The sequence below is a fragment of the Babylonia areolata genome, chromosome 6, assembly GCF_041734735.1.
Source record: "Babylonia areolata isolate BAREFJ2019XMU chromosome 6, ASM4173473v1, whole genome shotgun sequence".
Lineage (NCBI taxonomy): Eukaryota > Metazoa > Mollusca > Gastropoda > Neogastropoda > Buccinidae > Babylonia > Babylonia areolata.
In genome coordinates, this window is record NC_134881.1 from 45,111,670 (window position 1) to 45,134,808 (window position 23,139).

At 39.4% G+C, this 23,139-nt stretch overlaps 1 protein-coding gene across 4 annotated transcripts in view; it reads right to left on the reverse strand.

The window, feature by feature from the left end:
- The window catches only part of LOC143283072 (dual specificity protein phosphatase 14-like), a 32,805-nt gene extending 11,469 nt beyond the window's left edge, over nt 1-21,336 (reverse strand). Inside the window, exons 1-3 of one of the 4 annotated variants that reach the window (XM_076589104.1) lie at nt 21,211-21,336; nt 11,100-11,240; nt 9,822-10,718 (exon numbers count right to left, since the gene is read on the reverse strand). In XM_076589104.1, coding sequence (XP_076445219.1) covers nt 9,855-10,685 — 831 coding nt within the window. In that variant the 5' untranslated portion in view covers nt 10,686-10,718; nt 11,100-11,240; nt 21,211-21,336 and the 3' untranslated portion in view covers nt 9,822-9,854. Of the gene's footprint in view, nt 1-9,821; nt 10,719-11,099; nt 11,241-21,210 lie in introns of those variants that run through there. The other 3 variants (XM_076589105.1, XM_076589106.1, XM_076589107.1) reach the window with 3 other exon arrangements.
- Nucleotides 21,337-23,139: the final 1,803 nt, after the last annotated feature.

Below are 23,139 nucleotides of genomic sequence, written 5' to 3' on the forward strand. Positions count from 1 at the left end.
CCTTTTTTACTATCTGCACCACAGACATGCACCAGAAATATAACTTCCATGCTTAGCAAAAGAAGTTCCTGTTTGAACAAAAAATGACTGCTCTTTATGCTGTCAGAATGTCAGATCAAAAAGCCAAGTTTAGAGAATTAAAAAAATAAAAATAAATATAACAGTGAATTCATCTTGCATATAATTTTGCTTTTTTTTTCTTTTTTTGTGCCATCCCAGAGATGCAATATTGTTTTAAACAAGATGACTGGAAAGAACTAAATTTTTCCTATTTTTATGTCAAATTTGGTGTCAACTTACAAAACATTTGCAGAGAAGATGGTAATGTTAAAGTTCAGCCAGGACTTCACCCCCACTTCAGACAGCCTGGACTTCACCCCCACTTCAGACAGCCAGCACTTCACCCCCAATTCAACCAGGACATCACCCCCACTTCAGACAGCCAGGACTTCACCCCCAATTCAACCAGGACATCACCCCCACTTCAGACAGTCTGGACTTCATCTCCACTTCAGACAGCCAGGACTTCACACCACGTTCAGCCAAGACTTCACCCCCACTTCAGACAGCCTGGACTTCACACCAGGTTCAGCCAAGACTTCACCTCCACTTCAGACAGCCAGGACTTCACACCAGGTTCAGCCAAGACTTTACCACCACTTCAGACAGTCTAGACTTCACCCCCACTTCAGACAGCCAGGACTTCACCCCCAGTTCAGCCAGGACTTCACCACCACTTCAGACAGCCAGCTCTTCACCCCCACTTCAGACAGTCTGGACTTCACCCCCACTTCAGACAGCCAGGACTTCACCTCCACATCAGATAGCCAGGACATCACCCCCACTTTAGACAGCCAGTACATCACCCCACTTTTGACAGCCAGGACTTCACCCCCACTTCACACAGCCATGACTTCACCTCCACTTCACACAGCCAGGACTTCACCCCCACTTCACACAGCCAGGACTTCACCTCCACTTCACACAGCCAGGACTTCACCCCCACTTCACACAGCCAGGACTTCACCTCCACTTCACACAGCCAGGACTTCACACCCATATCAGACAACCATGACTTCAACCCCACTTCAGACAGCCATGACTTCAACCCCACTTCAGCCATGACCACTCCCACTTCAGACAGGCAGGGCTTCACCTCACTTTATACAGACATGACTCCCCCCCCCCCCCCCCCCTTCTAAAAGACATGAATTCAACCCCACTTCAGACAGCCACTACTTCACCCCACTTCAGACAGCCACAACCAACCCCACTTCAGCCAGGACTTCTCCCCCTTGAGAGTGGACAGTTCTCCCCCTTTAGAGTGGGCAGTTCTCCCCCCTATAGAATGGACAATTCTTCCCCTTTAGAGTGGACAGTCATCCCTTTAGAGTGGACACTTCTCCCTTAAGATTTGACAGTCCTGCCCCCTTTAGAGTAGACAGTTGTTGCCCCTTTAAAAAGGACAGAATTCCCCCCTTTAGAGTGGACAGTTCTCCCACCTTTGGAGTGGGCAGTTCTCCCATAAGAGTGGACAGTCCCACATTTAGAGTGGACAGTTCTCCTTTTAGAGTGGACAGTCCTCCCCCCTTTGGAGCAGACAGTCCTCCCTTTAGAGTGGGGAGTCCTCCCCTTTTAGAGTGGACAGTTCTCCCTCCTTCTGAGTGGACAGTTCTCCCTTTGCAGTGGACAGTTCTCCCCCCCCACCCCCCCTCTATAGAGTGGACAGTTCTCCCGCTTTTAGAGTGGACAGTTCTACCTTTAAAGTGGACAATTCTCCATTTACAGTGGACACTCTTCCCCCCTTTAGAGTGGTGTGTCCCATTTAGAGTGGGCAGTTCTACCCCCTTTAGACTGGAGAGTTCTCCCTTTAGAGTGAACGGTTCCCCCTCGCCACCCTTTGGAGTGGACAGTCCTCCACCCTTTAGAGTGGACAGTCCCCCCTTTAATGGACAATCCTCCCTTGAGAGTGGACAGTTCTTGCTTTAGAGTGGATAGTTCTCACTTTAGGGTGGACTGTCTCCCCCCTTTAGAGTGGACAGTTCTCCCCCCTTTAGAGTGGACAGTTCCCCCCCCCCCCCCCTTTAGCTTTAGAGTGGACAGTCCCCCATTTAGATTGGACAGGCCTCCCTTCAGAGTGGACAGTCCCCCCTTTAGAGTGGACAGTTCCCCCCTCCCCCTTTAGAGTGGACAGTATTCCCTTTAGAGTGGACAGTTCTGCCCCCTTTAGAGTGGATAGTTCTCCGTTCAGAGTGGACAGTTCTCCCTCTAGAGTGGACAGTTCTCCCTCCTTTAGAGTGGACAGTCCCCCCATTAGATTGGTCAGTTCTCCCCCTTTTAGAGAGGACAGTCCTCCCTTTAGAGTGGACAGTCCTCCCTTCAGAGTGGACAGTCACCCCTTTAGGGTGATCAGTTCTCCCCCTTTTAGAGTGGACAGTTCTCCCCCTTTTAGAGAGGACAGTCCTTCCTTTAGAGTGGGCAGTCCCCTCTTTAGAGTGGACTTTCCTTCACCCTTGAGAGTGGACACTTCTCCCCCTTTAGTGTGGACAGTTCTCCCTCTTTTAGAGTGGACAGTCCCCCCCTTTAGAGTGGACAGTCCTCTCCCAGAGTGGACAGTTTTCCCTTTACAGTGGACAGCTCTCCCGACTTCAGAGTGGAAGCCAGAACAATGGAAAGCATGTCAGGACTGCTAAGTACAACAGGAACAACAAGTCAAGACTGCCAAGTACAACAGGAACAGCATGTCAAGATCACCAGGTACAACAGGAACAACATGTCAAAACTGCCAAGTACAACAGGAACAACATGTCAGGACTGCCAGGTACCACAGGAAGTTCCAAATGAAATCAAACCATGTCAGGACTGCCAAGTACAACAGGAACATGTCAGGACTGCCAAGTACCACAGGAACAACATGTCAGGACTGCAAAGTATGACAGGAAGATACAAATGAAATCAGACCATGTCAGGACTGCCAAGTACAACAGGAACATGTCTGGACTCTGCCAAGTACAACAGGAACAACATGTCAGGATACCAGGTACAACAGGAACAACATGTCAGGATGCCACGTACAAGAGGAAGTTCCAAATGAAATCAGACCACGTCAGGACTGCCAAGTACAACAGGATCAACAAGTCAGGACTACCAGGTACATGAGGAAGTTCTAAATGAAATCAAACCATGTCAGGACTGCTAAGTATAACAGGAAGTTCCAAATGAAATCAGGCCATGTCTGGACTGCCAGGTACAACAGGAAGTTCCAAATGAAATCAAACTATGTCAGGACTGCCAGGTACAACAGGAAGTTCCAAATGAAATCAAACCATGTCAGGACTGCCAAGTACAACAGGAAGTTCCAAATTAAATCAGACCATGCCTGGACTGCCAAATACAACAGGAAATTCCAAATGAAATCAAACCATGCTGCTTAAGTTACAGCCCAGCTGACTGCAGAAGGCCATGAAAGAGCAGATCACATCCAGTCAACTCAGATCAATTATGCGCAGAAGGCCATAAAATAATTGATCACATCCACTCACCTCAGATCAATTAGCTGCAGAAGGCCATGAAAGAATAGATCACATCCTGTTACCTCAAATCAATTAACTGTAGAAAGCCAAGAAAATATTTTTTTCTGACTGAAAATAAATTCTCATCTTTGGAGTAGATGACAGTCTGTTCAAGGGGCATAATGGCCACTCAAAACACTGTGCCTTACATGTTTTTCTGACACCAGTTTCAGATTTTTGGACTGTGGTAGTTTAAAAGGTTTTCAATCTGTATTAAATTTTGTGATTAAAACCCCGTATAAACCCTGAATTGAGTGAAAGAGAAGATAAATTGTGGAAGGAAACTTTAACTGGGAAGAAAACCAAACTGTAATTAGATTGTGGCATTAGCAAAATGCATACTTGCCAGCACACACACACACACACACACACACACACACACACACAGAGTAAATGCACAGCAAATGTACAAATTTATAATGATATGCACACAAAATGAATACAAACAGTTATTCAAAAAAATTTACAACTCCAGACATACTAACAAACAGATACAAAGAAATGTTCAGTATATCACAGAAATATGCAGTGAAAATTTTACATATATGTATATATATACACACACAAACAAGTACATGCTTTCTGGTTTTTAGTATAACACTGAAGATATGTTAAGCACGATATGTAGACACAAATCCTCTAATTTCACAGAAATACACAGTGAACTGGGTACACTTTAAAGCCTATATTTTCTGGTTCCCTGGGTATAACACTATACATATGTAATGCATTTTATTTAGACATTACAAATTCTGAGTAAACAGCCACATACAACCAACAACAACAACAAAATCAATTTTAAATTGTCAGTTTCTCACTGATAAACTGACAATCCTTGACGATTAACATCAGGTGTACACTGCAAAGGTAGCAAAATTATGTACAATCATCTGGTGGCTAGGCATACAACTATTACAAGTATCTTGGATCTTCCACACAATTCCAGATAAGAAAATAAACTGACCACAAAACTGTGAAGGTGTCATTTTTTTTATGACTGTCATCTGTGATTGTCTGCATTCAAGTTAACCAACAATAATTTTATCTGTGACTGCAGTCAAGTTAAACAGTTAATCAACAGATAACTTTATCTGTGACTGCAGACAACAGTCAAGTCAAACAGTTAATCAGATAACTTTATCTGTGACTGTTTGCAGTCAGGTTAAACAGAGTTCATCAACAGATAACTTTATCTGTGACTGTTTGCAGAAAGTAAATCAACAGATAACTTCATCTTTGACTGTCTGCAGTCAGGTTAAACAGATTTAATCGAGAGATAACTTTATCTGTGACTGTTTGCAGACAGGTTAAACATTTAATCAACAGATGCGCTGGAGGAAGAGCACTATAATCAGAGTGTGCTTGCGTGAGTGTGAGAGATGCTGTCTGCATCATGAAAGATCAAATATGTTTCAACAGCATTATATTTTCACACAGCAGCTATATGTATCATGAATGGTCAAATATGTTTCAACAGCATTATATATTCACATAGTAGCTGTCTGCATCATGAAAGATCAAACATGTTTTAACAACATTATATATTCTTAAAACAAATATCATAATTTTACAATAAGAACAAGGAAAGTAGATCGTACAACAAATTAAAGAAAACAGCAACATAGCATTATTACATATCTTGATCACAATTATTTTATCTAACACTACCGCAGAAAGACAATATACAATTCCAATATACATACTAAAAAATAAAAAGGAAAAAGTATAAGTATGTTAACAAAACACTGACATAGTGTAACCATTTATCAGAAGCAAAGTTTGACACAAGATTCAAGGGGTTTGATTCAATTTGTCAGCACCACTAACTTAGGAAATCGTGTCAAACAGAGAATCAAGAACAATCACATAAATATTTGACAGTAAACAAATACCTGTTAACAATTATTAGGAGCAGCAAAACATTGGTAATTTGTGAAGAAAATAAAACAGTGCACTCTGCAATTATGTTTCATCATCATAATGTGATAAATTAAACTTAATCATCGTAACATCAAACCAAAACCAGCCAAACTAAACAACAATAACAAGACCCCACCAAAATGATACACAAACATAAGAAAAATAATCATTTTAAAAAATAAATAAATAACTAAAAATAAAAACATATTACCAGACCAGACCACACCCAAATACTGCTGTGACCATTTCTTTTCACAATCTTCAATAAGCCAGCAGTTGTGTTTTTGATTAAGAAGTCTAAAAACAGAACATGTCGAATATCTTATGGTTTTGGTAAAGAAGCCTAAAACTGATGTTGTTCTATTTTCCTATAGTTTTTAGTAAAGGAGACTAAAACAGATGTCATTCTCTATTCCTATGGATTTTGGTAAAGAAGCCTAAAATAGAACATGACTTTCCTATGGCTTTTGGTAAAGAAGCCTAAAACAGATGTCTTTCTATTTTCCTATAGTTTTTAAGAAGCCTAAAAATTAATAGATATCTTTCTGTTTCCCAATGGTGTTTGGTAAAGAAGTCTAAAACAGAACATGTCAATTTTCCTCTGGTTACTGGTAAAGAAGCCTAAAACAGATGTCTTTCTATATTCCTATGGCTTTTGGTAAAGAAGCCTTGAATGTTGGTTTTTTTTGTTTGTTTGTTTTTTGTTTTGTTTTTTGGCACAGAAGCCTAAAACAGATGTCTTTCTATATTCCTATGGTTTTGGGTAAAGAAGCCTAAAACAGAACATGCCGATTTTCCTATGGTTTTCGGTAAATAAGCCTAAAGCAGATGCCATTCTCTATTCCTATGGTTTTTGGTAAAGAAGCCTAAAACAGAACATGTCAAATTTCCTATGCTTTTTGGTAAAGAAGCCTAAAACAGATGTCTTTCTGTTTCCCTTTGGTTTTTGGTAAAGATGCCTAAAGCAGCAAAAATCTTTCTATTTTCCCCTTCTTTTCAAAATACAGAAAGCGTCTGCACAACTGAAAATATCATTTGCACACATTTGCATACATATGCGTACAGGTTTGTTTGTTGTTGTTTTTCTGTTCAGACAGCAGCCTGAGACAAATTGTGCGACACCGACTTTGGCAATTGCTATGCATAGGGGAAGCTCAACCGAATCTGTTTATTTGTCATGTGTCAACAATATGCACAGGCAGAGGCAGAAATAGATGAGGTTTTCTGAAACAGCTTGTTGATACACTCACACCACTTACTGGCTCTGTGATCTATTTGACTGGAAGCAGGAAAATAATGCTGATCGAGTGGTTGTTTCTGGCAAGCAGGATAATAATACTCAGTGGTTATTTCTGGCATAACATCATTCAGACACAGTGAGGATGGTAATTGTGAATGAAATTAGCACAGCAATCAATGAATCTGGCTATAGATGTTGTGAAAATATGTGGCATTTGCTGTGCTGGACTTTTTTTTCCATGAAAAGTTGAGCCAAGTGTGTCAGACTGATTTTCTGTATGCACTTCTAACAAAAGCTTGCACACACATGTGCATGCATCCATGCATGTGTACTAACACAGACTGACAGAGTGAGAGAGAGACACGCACAAATAGAAAGAGAGACAGAGACAGACAGACACAGGAAAACTACTGGTGACTAACTCCACCTGTTTCAACGTTATTTCAAAGATCTGGCAAACCTGAACACACACACACACACACACACACACACACAAATATCAAAATTGAAATATTTTCTGGGTTTGTTCCATCAATCCAAGGAATTCACCCCCCCTCCTCTAACCCACCCCCTCATAATTCCCCTGCTAGTTCCTTCACCTTCCATTTGTTTGAATATGTATATATATGTTTATATCTATATTTAAATTTCTTCATTTATTCTGTAATGGTGGTGGTCTCCTCCATATTTCATGCATTACAAACCATGAACTTTTAACAAGCTAACCAGAACATTGGACAGCATTGGGCTTGTTTCTCTTTATCTTTTTATTTTTTTAACGAAACAATGGAAACTCAAATAAATCAATAAAAAGATCTACTGAAATGAAAAAGAACCCACTTTGTTGAAGCTTTAAAAAAAAAAAAAAATCTATCACTATAAGTCGTGAAGTACAAGTTCAATTTGCAAATTAAGAATAGAGAATTTCAAGAATACATTACATGAAGAAACATAAGGACAATTACAGTATCATCATCAACACTGACAACACAAGCATTACTAACAATCTACAATAATATTTTGCCACTCATAACAACCAGTCAGTGAAGCAATGGCTTCATGGAACTTGGAAGTGTTTGTGTGACTAAAATTGTACTGGAAGGACAGAACCATGGACTCAGCATTTCTTAGTGTGTGTGTGACTGTAAAAAATGTACTGGAAGGATTTCTCAGGATTTCTTAGTGTACGTGACTGTAAAAAATGTACTGGAAGGATTTCTCAGGATTTCTTAGTGTACGTGACTGTAAAAAATGTACTGGAAGGATTTCTCAGGATTTCTTAGTGTACGTGACTGTAAAAAATGTACTGGAAGGACTGAGCCATGGACTCAGCATTTCTCAGCATTTGTGACTGTAAAAATGTACTGGAAGGATTGAGCCATGGACTCAGCATTTCTTAGGGTGTGTGACTGCAAAAATGTACTGGAAGGATTTCTCAGGATTTCTTAGTGTGTGAGACTGTAAAAATGAACTGGAAGGATAGAGCCATGGACTAAAAAATGTACTAGAAGGATTGGGCCATGGACTCAGCATTCCTTAATGCATGTGACTGTAAAAATGTACTGGAAGGATAGAGGCATGGACTCAGCATTTCCTAGTGTGTGTGACTGTAAAAATGTACTGGAAGGATAGAGCCATGGACTCAGCATTTCTTAGTATTACTGTAAAAATGTGCTAGAAGAATGGAGCCATGGACTCAGAATTTCTTAGTGTGTGTGACTGTAAAAATGTACTAGAAGGATTGAGCCATGGACTCAGCATTTCTTAGTGTGTGTGACTGTAAAAATGTACTAGAAGGATTGAGCCATGGATTCAGCATTTCCTAGTGTGTGTGACTGTAAAAATGTACTGGAAGGATAGAGCTATGGAGTCAGCATTTCTTAGTGTGTGTGAATGTAAAAATATACTAGAGGGACTGAGCCAGGGACTCAACATTTCATAGTGTGTGTGAGACTGTAAAAATGTACTGGAAGTGGAAGGATAGAGCCATGGACTCAGCATTTCCTGTTCTTGTTGCTTATAGTCTTGCAAACAGCACACAGCCATATCAGGACTGTCAAACCACACAAATGCTCAACTGTGTCAACACAAAACTGTCGCATTTTCAAAAAAGCGCTAAGACAAACTCACAAAACACAGTTCATGACACAGTATCCCAACCAATTAGCTTCTTAAGGCAAATAAGACTAGGCCATGCTGAGGACACCCACCATTCCGATTAATTTATCATCCCCAGATCACAAAAAATCGTAAAAAATGAAAAAAAACAATACTTCAAAGCCAAACAAAATATACACGAAAAGGCCATATTGGCAAATAACACTGCAGAAAGGGAAGCTAGTGCCCATCCCAGTGTTTATATCTCAATACCTGATCACCAGAACAAAACAGCACTTATAGTACATCAAAGACTGCAGAAAAGAGAAAAAAAAGTGTCATGGCTTGCTTGAAAAAAGACAGTGAAATGGACTGTGAAGACCGAAAAAGAAGACAATAGTGAAGAAAGAAAAAGGCAGAAACAAATATGAGTGATAGAATAGAGGAAATTTCTAGTGCAGAATTTCCAGAAGGCTGGGATGCTATTTATACTGAAAGACCCCCAGCATCCCCACAAGGGTCAGCATTCTTTGTGTGACTGTAAAAACACATTGGAAGGATAGAGCCATGGACTCAGCAAAAACTATCAACTTTTCACTTCTTGAACTTGAAGGTGCTACAGGACTTGTAAATTTAAGATTCTTAAAACCCAAAACAGTTGTTTTTTTTCTGTATCGGTTCAGTTGAATAAATGTTGAATAAATGATTGTGTCCTATTTTAATGTGTGTGTGTGTGTGTGTGTGTGTGTGTGTGTGTGTGTGTGTGTGAGGTTTGTTTTGTTTTTTACCTGAAGCTTTATAATATCAAATACAAAACAAATGTTAATGATTTTTTTCTTTAATCAAATTTTATCATATATATATATTTCTTAAAGTCTGTTTTAAGTGCATATCACAAGTGAGTCTTGAAGGCCTTGCCTCTCTTGTTATATATATGTTGAATGTGATAAAGTCATTGTGAGTCAAGACCACACAACAGCAATGACACTTACTTTCTCTTGGTAAGATGATAGTCATTGTGATTCCTAAAACCACACAACAGCAATGAGCTGCAGACAGAAGAGCAGCAGAAGGATGTTCCACATGATCACCAGCTCCCTCATCCAGCCCAGACTGATGCGTGTCCTGGCGTAGTCCTCATAGCTGTCCAACTCGGGAACCATGCCACAGATGAAGGGCTTGAGCAGCACGGAGCTCCGCCCCCTCACCTCCTCCTCCCACTCAATCAGCGCCTTCCAGAAGCCCAGGTTGGGGCTGATGACCGAGCGGACCTCGTGCACTTCATCGAAAGCCTCCCGCAAACTGAGACCCTCGTGTCGCACCTTGTAAGCCAGGCAGACAGACGCAGAGCGACTGACCCCCGCCCAGCAGTTGACGACGATGCGGCCGCCAGAGCTGATAATGCAGTGGATGTGGTCTACCAGCTCCGGCAGACACTCCAGGAGATCCTCATCTTCAGCGTCACGCAGTCCTGCATGGCGCACACTGACCCTGTCGGGAAAGCTGACGTCCTCCACTTCCTGGGCCATGTTGAGGATGTGTGTGATTTTCTGGCACTTGAGCATTTTGGAGCTGGTGACACCTTTGCGTCCGCTGATGTACAAACCTTTTCCAATGCAGGGCATCATTTGAAGCACCTCCTTGGGGCTGTGACATGCACAGGGCTCATTTTCATATTTCAGGCGCAATCCAGATTTATGTATGCATCCCATGGAACTTGAAATATGTTTATCTACTGTAGCACTTTGACTGGCTGCACGTTGACAGGTACACTGCATGCATTGTGAAGGAGGTGAACTTTCCGGAGTGACCTCAAAGCCATCCAGCCATTCATCACTTGGACCAGCTTCATCCATGCTGCTGCAGCGCAACAGGGAAATTCAACAACACTGGAAAAAAACAGTCCTTCATTTCAAAGCTGTTCAGGTCTAGAGATTAACCACTAGTTCAACAGGGAAACTTAACAACACTGGAAAAATACCAGTCCATTTCAAAGCTGTTCAGGTCTGGACATTAACCACTAGTGCAACAGGGAAAGTCAACACCACTGGAAAACACAGTCCTTCATTTCAAAGCTGTTCAGGTCTGGAGATTTGCCGCTGTTACAGCTTGGCCAGATATGATTGTACAGAGATTAACCGATGCTACAGCTTGGCCAGATATTGACTGTACAAACTGATGCTCCACATTCTACCATCAATTTACATCAGTCTACAAAAAGAAAAAAACACCTTTGTGCATTTTCTTTTTTTCCCACTTTTTCAACTCACATAGTTTTAGATGACCAGCTGTGTGTGCAGGGATATTCAGTAGGATTTGACTGCCTCTGGTGAGTGATTCAACTGGTCCATGTGGATGTCAAGATGGGCAGCATGGGAGTGGTTTGATGGGCCATGTCACAGCTCACTCATCTGACAAATCACATGGGACAGTTTTCAAAGTTATGTCATCACAAGTTTTGCTCATAGTCACTGCCAGCTCATTTCTCTCTTTATTGTCTGCTTTGTGGAAATTAATTGAGACTTTGGCAGACATGTATAAACTATCTCTCTTCTCTTTATTGTCAGTTCAGTGGAAATTAATCAAGACTCTGGTAGACATGTATATCTCTTCTCTCTTCATTGTCAGTTTAGTGGAAATAAGACTCTGGCAGACATGTATAAACTACCTCTTCTCTCTTCATTGTCAGTTCAGTGGAAATTAATTAAGACTATTTAGACTTTTTTTTTTTTTTTTGGCTGCCCCATTATCTGCACAGTTTCAGTGGCATTGCTCCCATGCCGCTCATTCCAAGTCCCCCCCAAACACAGCCACACCTGGATTCATCTGTCACACTCCCAACGTTGGCAGTCCACTAGGAACTATCGAAGTTAGGTCACCAGGAGGCCACACACCAGAGGAGACCCTGCACTGCCGCTGAGTCACTTCGGTGGTGTTCAGTGGTGCCTATTCTGATTTGGCATACTTAGGACACCACCTACTAAACCCCTACTGATGACAATAATGGCTTAGTCGCAGAGCCAGACTGACTGAGCGACACTCCCAGTGTGGAGACTGCCAACACATCCCTCCAACAACAGCCCCCCATGAATCTGCTGACACTGAAGGCATTGACAGGACTCTCCACAAGCAACTATTAAGACTTTGGCAGACGTGTACAAACCACTTCTTCCCTCTTGATTGTCAATTCAGTCGAAATTAATTGAGTCTTTGGCAGACATGTATAAACCATCTCTCTCTCTTCACTGTCAACTCTGCGAAAATTAACTGACACTTTGGCAGACATAAAGGTATAAATTAGTTTTATCTTTAACAAACTTTTATATTCCTGCACTTTGCTCATGCAACATGTATTGTTAAAAGCACCACAGGGTAGCACTAAATGAATGCATGCTATCATTAGTAGTGGTAGTATGTTGAGTTTTCAATGCCCATTTCGCACATCTATTTTACACACATTAACATCACACACAGTGTAGGCCTTCCACTCTTCCAATGACTTGAATAGCTACATACTGGCCTTCCACTTCCAACTTGCACCACACTTTTGAATATTCAGAACTAACCATGAATTATTCAAGGTATGAGATCAGTGCCAAAAATAAACACTGTCTTCAATCACTGTGGTGCACAATGTCATGCAGTGAATGCACACTGCATACAACAGAGGCAAACCTACAGGAACAAATGGTGAAAGTTTATAAGCATGAACTGCACTTAAAAGCATTTCATGTCTTTCATATATTCATACTAAATAATTGTGATAATTGTATGTACTTTGTTTATGCACCATACACCATACATGAATTTCTCTAACTGGAGATGATAAAGTTTTTCTGTATCTACATGTTGTTTGTCAGAAAGTGAAACTTCTATGTTGTACTAAACTCTCATAAGTGATCATTAATAAAAAAAAATTTAAAAATAATTTAAATTTTTAAAAGAACCTGTTGATGCATGCTCTACCGGGATGAAGTTTGTGCCTCAATGATGCCAATCTTCTTCTTCTTCTTCTTCTGCGTTCGTGGGCTGCAACTCCCACGTTCACTCGTATGCATACGGGCGGGCTTTTACGTGTATAACCGTTTTTACCCCGCCATGTAGGCAGCCATACTCCGTTTTCGGGGGGTGTGCATGCTGGGTATGTTCTTGTTTCCATAACCCACCGAACGATGACATGGATTACAGGATCTTTAACGTGCGTATTTGATCTTCTGCTTGTGTATACACACGAAGGGGGTTCAGGCACTAGCAGGTCTGCACATATGTTGACCTGGGAGATCGTAAAAATCTCCACCCTTCACCCACCAGGCGCCATCACCGTGATTCGAACCCGGGACCCTCAGATTGACAGTCCAATGCTTTAACCACTCGGCTATTGCGCCCGTTGATGCCAATCATTTTCAAAGGTTAAATAACCCATAGCTTTTACAGCCGCTGGGCAGTGAATGCGTATCCACTGTGTCTACCGCTCAGCAGAGGAAGGTGGGGCCCAATCCTCAGTCCCTAACCAGTGCCAGGTTTCCATTCACACCTGGGTGGAGCGAGGAAAATCAGAGTAAAGTACCTTTCCAAAGGACACAACACCATGCCAAAATGGAGCATCGAACCCTGATCACTGGTGAAGTCCATGGCTAACTGATATATTCTGCCACAGTGCCTCCATCATTCTTTGTAACAACAGACAATTAACAATCCTTAGAACTATGGCTAACTGATATATTCTGCCACAGTGCCTCCATCATTCTTTGTAACAACAGACAATTAACAATCCTTAGAACTATGGCTAACTGATATATTCTGCCATAGTGCCACTACCATTCATTGTAACAACAGACAATTAACAATCCTTAGAACTATGGCTAACTGATATATTCTGCCATAGTGCCACTACCATTCATTGTAACAACAGACAATTGACAATCCTTAGAACTATGGCTAACTGATATATTCTGCCATAGTGCCACTACCATTCTTTGTAACAACAGACAATTGACAATCCTTAGAACCATGGCTAACTGATATATTCTGCCATAGTCTGATAGTGCCACTACCATTCTTTGTAACAACAGACAATTGACAATCCTTAGAACCATGGCTAACTGATATATTCTGCCACAGTGCCACTACCATTCGTTGTAACGACAGACAATTGACAATCCTTAGAACTATGGCTAACTGATATATTCTGCCATAGTGCCACTACCATTCATTGTAACAACAGACAATTGACAATCCTTAGAACTATGGCTAACTGATATATTCTGCCATAGTGCCACTACCATTCATTGTAACAACAGACAATTAACAATCCTTAGAACTATGGCTAACTGATATATTCTGCCAAAGTGCCACTACCATTCATTGTAACGACAGACAATTAACAATCCTTAGAACTATGGCTAACTGATATATTCTGCCATAGTGCCACTACCATTCATTGTAACGACAGACAATTAACAATCCTTAGAACTATGGCTAACTGATATATTCTGCCATAGTGCCACTACCATTCATTGTAACGACAGACAATTGACAGTACTTATAACTCTTGGGATTAAAACTGAACAAAAAAATAATAACAACAACACAAAACAAGAGAAAGGACATTATCTCTGGCATAAGGAATTACAACAACAACAAAATTAAAAGAGGAGAATGAATGTACGTATATCTGACAGAAAGTCTGACCACAGTGGGAAAAACCCTGGTCCTCCAGCTAATCAATACGTTGTGAGGGGAAAATATGTGCCATAACACAATGACGGCTGAAGAAACACAGAAGCACACATACTGGCTGGGACCAGTGTGTGGATTATTCCATTATAGAAAACACAAACCAAAGAGGCTGAGACAAGACTGACAGAATGAGACAGTAACTCATCAACTAACTGAGAGAAACAAAATAACTGAGTGAGTGAGTGAGTGAGTAAGTATTAGCAACAACACAGATTAAGACAGTAACACTGAGAGAGAGAGAGAGAGAGAATGTGAATGCAAATGCGAATGTTTATTCAGATTAGGCCATAAGGGCGAATTACATAATCGTAAACAAATAATATTCATAACATGAATGCAAGTACATAACACATGCAAACAAAAGTAGTACAAACATAACACAAAAATACATCTAACTTGTAATAATATACAACAGCCTCAGTGCTTTGTAAACAAATAAAGCCATGTCAGTTAAGACATTTTCATTTTTAGATGCCATAAGTAAACCAAAATCTAAAAAGACATGGATCTTGATAGTACTTACGTTCAATCAGTTTTATCCTCAAATCATGCAGAACAGGGCAACAAAACACAACATGGATTAAAATATTAATAGAACTTTTACGCTTGTATCCGAAATGATGACAGGCAATATCCGCAACACCAAACCTGAGTTTAGATGATGCACTTCCAACATATCGGTTCATATCAATTAATATGTAAGGTTCCACTTTATTACAAGTCTTAAATATCATATAAAACCTATCACTAGTCTGGTGGATATGATCGTGCCAATTTTGCCACCTACAATCGATAATTCTTTGTTTAAAACATTTAAGAAACCCACCAATACTTTCAATGCCCTGATTATCCCACACATATGCAAATCCGTATGTATATATAAACATTTACATACGCTAATCATCCACATCTTTTTTCCATCAGTATCTAAACTTAACAATATTTTATATGCTTTGCAAGGTAATCTATCATTGTCCATCCTGATCAACCTTAACTAATAACTCATACATTTTACATACAAATTCGAATGAATAGGGTATCTTCCAAGTTCACCATAAACAATGTCATTAGGTGCTCGACTATCAACAATCAAAGAGATGTAGTTTTTCAACGTCGCTACCATTTTCAAATGCCCATGTTTCGGCACCATATTGCAATATTGGTTGTGCTTGGAAGTCAAAAAGCTTTGTAAATATATTGAATGAATTACAATTAAATTTGTACATTACATGGAGAATGAGGATGATCAGTGTAGCTCTCTTTGCTCTGTTCATTAAATCTTGACAAGCAAAATTAAAACTTGAAAAGAAAATACCAAGACAATTGTATGCATTTGCTACACTAACTCTTTCGTTTCCGTAAGTCCATGATTCATCTCTTAGACAGACACCCACCCTTATGAAATACAACAATATTACTTTTATCCATGTTTATTTTCATTTCTAGCCGCATTGCTGCAGCATATAAATTATTTAACTTATCTTCCAAACCTATCACTGATGTAGATAATAAAATAATTTTGCCAGCAAAAAGCAATATAAACAACTCTACTGCACCAAAGGATACCCAATGGGGGAGGGAGAGAGAGAGAGAGAGAGAGAGAGAGAGAGAGAGAGTTTTGAGGTGCACTAAGACAGCAAGTGAGAGAAACACACAGAGACAGTGAGAGTGAGTGACAGACAAACAGAGACAGACACAGACAGACGGAAAGATGGAAAGACAGAGACAGAATGCAAGAGAGGGACAAATGAATGGAAAAACATGTCTAATAGTAGAATAGACACTTCCACAGAGGCAGCTTCTCTTGACCTACTAAAAACTGACCAATGTTGGCTGTATCACACAGTCACCAATCCAGGAGCAGCAAAAGAGGTATGGACATTACATTTCCTTTTCCCTTCATCACAATGAGATAATGCTTCCAACATTCAAGTTATGTCACATTACATTTCCTTTTCCCCTTGTAAATTAACATCTATTCATAAGTCCATCACAGTGAGCTAATGTTTCTAACATTCATGTTATGTCCAGTTTATACCCAAAAAATGTCATATCTTTTTTTAAAAAAAATTACTTTTGCAATGTCTAAAAATAATTTCTCTGCAAGAGACATTTAAAAGTTTTGTTAAGCTAATAAATGCAACCTAGAATGCTTTATTTCAATGTATATGTAACTGACATTTGACAAGAAATTCTGTAACATCACTTTCCAAACTAAATTTGGGGAAGAAAAAAAAAAACTTAAAAAGTGAAATGCAACTACTTTTATCAGTTTTAGTCATTTAGCCACTTACAAGTTACATCAATTCAAAAAAATAAAATAATAAATAGTGAATAATTCAACCACTGCTTAAAAAAATCCCTCTTTGGTAACATTTACCACATAAATTGTTGAACCACTGTTTCAGATCCTGCTTTGATGACAGCTACCACATAAAGTGATAAACACTTGAACCACTGCTTAAAATCCCTCTTTGATGACATTTACCACATAAACTGCTGAACCACTGCTTCAGAACCTGCTCTGACAGTTACCACTTAAACTGTTGAACCACTGCTTTTTGATGACAGTTAAAACATAAACTGTTCAACCACTGCTTCAGATCCTGTTCTGACTCAGTCTCAGGACGGCTATCACACTGACCACAAGCTCTGACAACAACCACTGCCATCAGCGGAAAATGTAATCTAATCAATGAGATTCATGATCTATTATTCAGGAGTGTGCACGGTGAGAGCCATGGAACCACTCCCCAGTAAAGACAACATCCCACTTCACACAGAATACTAACCCTCCTCCCCACCACATACCCCACCCAACCATTTCTATCCCTGCAGATGAAAGCAAGCTGGCGAACTGTCAAGTGCTCGGTCAACTGTTGGCAAGGGAGAATCTTCTGACACTCATTCATATTCACGATTCCTGGGGGTGAACATCATCAGCATTTAGACATAGCCTGACAAGGTCTCTGACTTACCATGCTGTATTCAAATCAGCCACTATGGCAAGAAGTAAAAAGGAGTTGTGGTCTTTTTCATTTAAAAAAATGTTTGTTGTCATGTGAATGAGGCAATTTCAAGTTTCCTCCACAAAATTTCCTCTTAGACATTTCATGTCTTTGGTTCCCAAAGGATTTGTTATGTTGCGTTATAGGTTTCTTGCTGCAGATGGCAGAAATGATCTGTCATCAAAGGCACATGTCAGAACCATTACAATGACTGAAATGTCCCAAATATGCAAAACCCCTCTCTGGCCATTTTGGCAGTAATGCGCACAATCTTATTTAAGTGGATCATTGTTTAAAATTGTCTGCTCTTACTACAAACGAGTTACAGTCAAACTTCAAAATAAAAAGAGTGTGTCTGTGTGAATGCACTGATGCAAAAACAGACAAGCACAGAAAGAGTCAAGTATTGGAACATTTCTTTGCAACAACACACTAGGGGTAAAAGTTAACATTATACATGTATAAGAAACTTACACTGAGTGACAATCTATTGAAATCATAAACCTTTAAAAAGACTGGGATCTTCTAAAACCAATATTCATTATATCATTCACAGTACAGTATGTGTAATTAAAATCATTCTAACTCTAAGATCTGATTGTATCCTTTATTCGCATATCATCATCTTTATTTTTACAATCAAGTAATCAAGTTCTCATCTTTTATTATTTTTCTGTTGTCATTGTTCAGTTTTAACAAGACCTTTTCATATTTATCCTGATAATTTTTAATCATTATAATATCTAATTAATATACATTATGAAGGGCACAACAGCCGACTGGTTCAAGCATTGGACTTTCAATATGAGGGTCCCAGGTTTGAACCAAAGTAACGGTGCCTGGTGGGTAAAGGGTGAAGATTTTTCCGATCTCCCAGGTCAACATACGTGCAGACATGCTTGTGCCTGAATCCCCTTTGTTTGAATACACAAGCAGAAGATCAATATACGCATGTTAAAGATCCTGTAGTCTATGTCAGCGTTCGGTGAGTTATGGAAACAAGAACATACCCAGCATGCACATCCCTAAAAACGGACTATGACTGCCTACATAGCAGGGTAAAAACAATCATGCACATAAAAGCCCACTCGTGTATATACAAGTGAACGTTGGGGTTGCAACGAAGAAGAAGATATACATCATATTATATATTATAATATATATATATATATATATATGTGTGTGTGTGTGTGTATGCATGTGTGTGTGTTTTGCTATCTTTCCATGGGACACTTTTTGCATGTACCTTGCTTTCACCAATATTGAAAATTCAAAACAAAGCAAAAATGAAATGACTGGCCTGAAAGAGGAAGATCATCCATAAGTTTTCACATTTCCTGCCTTGCCTCTGGTCTCTTGTGTAGGTTTAGATCTTTTTTAATTGACCCACTGGAAATCTCAAGATACTACTGGAAGCCCCACCCCCCACCCCCCTTTTTTTTCTTTTTTTTTTTTCTTTTTTTTAAACAACCTTTTCAATTGCCTGATTTGCAAACTATCTCCATTTTATGTGCATAAAAAAGGTTTAGCAATGAAAAAAGAATTGATCACATGGAACACACTTAATGATTATAATTTAAAACAATCATTCCATTTTCAAGGAAAACAAAGTCCCATCAACAAGCCTTCACTGATATGAAATAACAATCCATACTTAAGCAACTTTCTTTTAAAAATCACAGAACAAAGCAAGAAGAAAAAAAAAGCAATCCCATTTCTCCCATATACCGTAACAAGCGCTCTTTCACCAAACACAGTAAATTAATGACTAGCTCTTTCATTTTCTTCAGAACACAAACATGTGACTAACAGTTATAACAATTTTTACATTTTAAACATCTATAGTTACACACCCAGAAACACAGACCCTTTCTAGGCATGGAAGCATACTGATACAATCCACTCCCATTTCAAAATTGACAGAAGACTGAGTATTTGTTTGTGAAGGCATTTTGTGTGTGTATGTATGCATGTATATATATATATATATATAATATATATATATATATATATATATATATGTGCCATGACCCTTCTCAGATATACCATAAAAACATTCACCAAATCATATCTTTTTTCACATTTTTTACAGGGTTGTTAACTTGTGGAATAATCTTCCCATTCACATTGTCACTGCAGGAACACTTAACAATTTGGAAAAAAAAAAAAAAAAAAAAAAACAGTTTATTAACACTGGAAGGATTATGGCTTCCAGTTCCAAATAAGTTTCTCCAGTGAAAGCTAGCCATAACATAAGTATATATATATATATATATATATATATATATATATATATATATATATATATCATTGCATTCTCTTATACTGTTATAGACAATAAACAAAATAGCCATAATGATCAGGTAAAAGGCTAATAAGGCCTAAAAGCCTTGACATAGCTGTGACATCAATATGATATATTATAAATGATATGACTAAAACAATTCACACAAATCAACAATGTATAATGCAAAAATAATACTTCTTCAAAAATAATGCTTCTTTTTCTTCTTGGTGATGACTGGCCACTTCTTATTGTTCTTTATATGTGATTCAGTTGATAACCTGCTGAGACAATTTTTTGCATACATTTTGATTTTCTCTTGAAATTTTCCAGTGTCCTCCTTCTTCTCACAAGATCACAAGATAATTTACTGTCCTTAAATGGAGATGCTTGGTGTGGTGGCACACAGTTATTCTATATAGTACGAATATAGACATGCATAAGCCATTCAGCTGATTTGCATATGCTCAGAAGCACACAATCTCAGCTGCATCAAATATCCATCAGTCTCCATTTCACACTTGTTACAAAAAAAAATTACTACAAACATGTAAAACGACCTTCAAATATAAACAGTTAGGTTACAATAATAAATAAGCCCCAAAATCACGGAGAGTTTATAACATAGATTAATAATCAAATAATCAAATACATAAATAATGGCAACAACAATAACAATGTCAATAATAGTAATAATAATGATGATGACCATTCTTTTCAACATTCTGAAGATTTACTTTATTTCGTTATTCGGTTAACTCTACTCACCAAGTCTGATATACTGGTACAGGCATTACCAGTGAAAAAGAAATATAACAACATTGAGTGATACACGAAACAGAGGAGGTATAATGGCAAGTAATGCTCAATGAAACAGGAATTTCTGAATATTATATACATGAACAAGTACTACTAGTGTTTTGTCCCATTTTCCATCTTGTACAGGTCTACACACCAGTTGACAAAATTAAAAATAACTGGTGTTTTTATTGTTTTGGGTCGTCGTTTTTCTCATGTTGGTTTCAAAATGTTGATTAAGCCTCACCGCAGGGCAAGAGACAAATGACAGGAAGGAGATCTTTATTTTGTCTGCTTCTGGTGTCAAAGACTGTCGTGTGTGATAAGGTTTTGGAATACTGCAAATTACTACTCTAATAAAATCGTATGTGATTTAATCAGTCAACTCACCAAGCAACAGTCGCCACAATCGCCAGTTGTCAGCGATACCGTTTGGCCTACCACAAAGCCTCACGCTAAACAGGGTTTACAAAAGTATTCATTTTTGAAAACGGTAAAATGACAGGCAAATCTTCTACTGCAGCTGACACAAAGCATTTTAAACAACCTTACCCTGAATACGATGATGATGAGAAGGGTACCGAAGCGAAACGATCGATCTCTTTTCGTCGACTGCTCGGCAATCATTGGAATCTATTCACTGAAATATTCCCCAACAATTCATCTCTGGCATTCCCACCTCCACTCCTACCACCTTAAAGAAATGCACCTCCCCTAAAACCTGTGTGCACATATAACACGAAAAAAGTGAATTTCTTCTTTTTACTAACATTTATTATTTATTATATGTGCTATGCACATTGCTAATGACTGTCGTATGCACTCGTGATGCTTTCCAGACGATACAAAATCAGCCGGTGAATTTGTGTGATAAGCTACGACTACAAAAACAAAAATAAAAACAAACAAAAACAAACAAACAAAAAGTTGGGGTCACACACACACACACACACACACATATATATATATATATATATATATAGAGAGAGAGAGAGAGAGAGAGAGAGAGAGATGCACGGTGTGCCGTGTGTGTGTTTGCCGATGACACAAAGGTCTGTTATTCAGTGGGCGACACAAGCAGTGAGACAATAGAGGCACTGCAAGATGACCTTAACAATCTACATGAATGGTCAGACAAATGGCTTCTGCGTTTCCATCCAGATAAATGCCATGTCCTGAAACCAGGGACCAAGAACTCTGAAGCAGTGTACTACACAGTGAAATGGACTAGGGATGGGGAAGAGTACAATGTCCAGCTACAAGAGAGTACACTGAGTAGAAAAAGACCGAGGCGTCTATGTCGACAAGGACCTCGTAGTGGTGACGTCGATCTGCTCAGTTCAAGGAACACGTCGGGAAAACAACAAAAAAGGCAAACATCAAGTGGTGGGAATGATTCGACGCACGTTCGATTTCCCGGTAAGCCCCGAGAGCTTTTCATCAGTTCAGCTGAACACTGAAAGCTGCAGTGTGCGACCTGTTCCTGAGTATGGACATTCGGCATGGCAGCCCCATCACTTGCCGGAGACATAATGAAAGACTGGCCTACCTGCAACTACTGCCAAGCCTGGAGCACCGAAGGAAGCGAGGTGACATGATTGATATTTACAAGTATTTACATGGCTTGTATGATGCAAACAGACCTCGCCTCGAGCAAAGCACCAGTCGGGACATCAGGGGTCACTCCCTGAAGCTGGCCAAAGGGCGATGCACGCTCCGGTCAAAGTACGCAGCCGCTACTTCTCCCAGAGAGTTGTGAACATCACGGTCTGGAATAGCCCGCTGCCTGATGGTCACAGCCCCATCAGTTAACAGTTTCAAGAGCAGACTCAACCCGTGACCATTTTTGGCCGGAGAGGGCAGCCCTAAACTGTCTATAGTATATGATCCAGTATATGTCTTTACTGGTATGAAGGCAATCTGCTACCCACGCATGCCACACTGTACCAGTAGTAAGTTATACTGATGGACTGTGTAAACGCCAGCTGGCCCACACACTGATTTTTCAAGTTGAAGTTAATTTCAAGTATACTCAGTAGTATACGGCAGCCGAGAGAGAGACACTGAGAGATCGGAGAGAGAGAGAGAGATCGAGAGAGATCTTCTTCTTCTTCTTCTTCCATAACTTGAGTTATGAATATCCACAACCATCAGGTTGATTTCGCGATACTGTTATGGTCGAGGTCCAATGGTCGAATGGTTAATAAAAAAAATTTTTTAAATTGATGAATAAAATTAGTAATTGAAATTCAGTTCAACTGAAACTCGTACACTGACTCAGTTGACCCTGCCAGTCACTGAGACCCGTTCAGCGGGACCAACATGATGCTGAATCAGCAGGAACCGACCCTAAGCATAAACAAGAATAACTGAACAATACTGATAATAATAATGATGATAATAGTAATAATGATTATAGTGATAACAATGACAGATGAATAAGTAAATAAAAATGCGGAAAAATATATAAAAAGTTTAGAT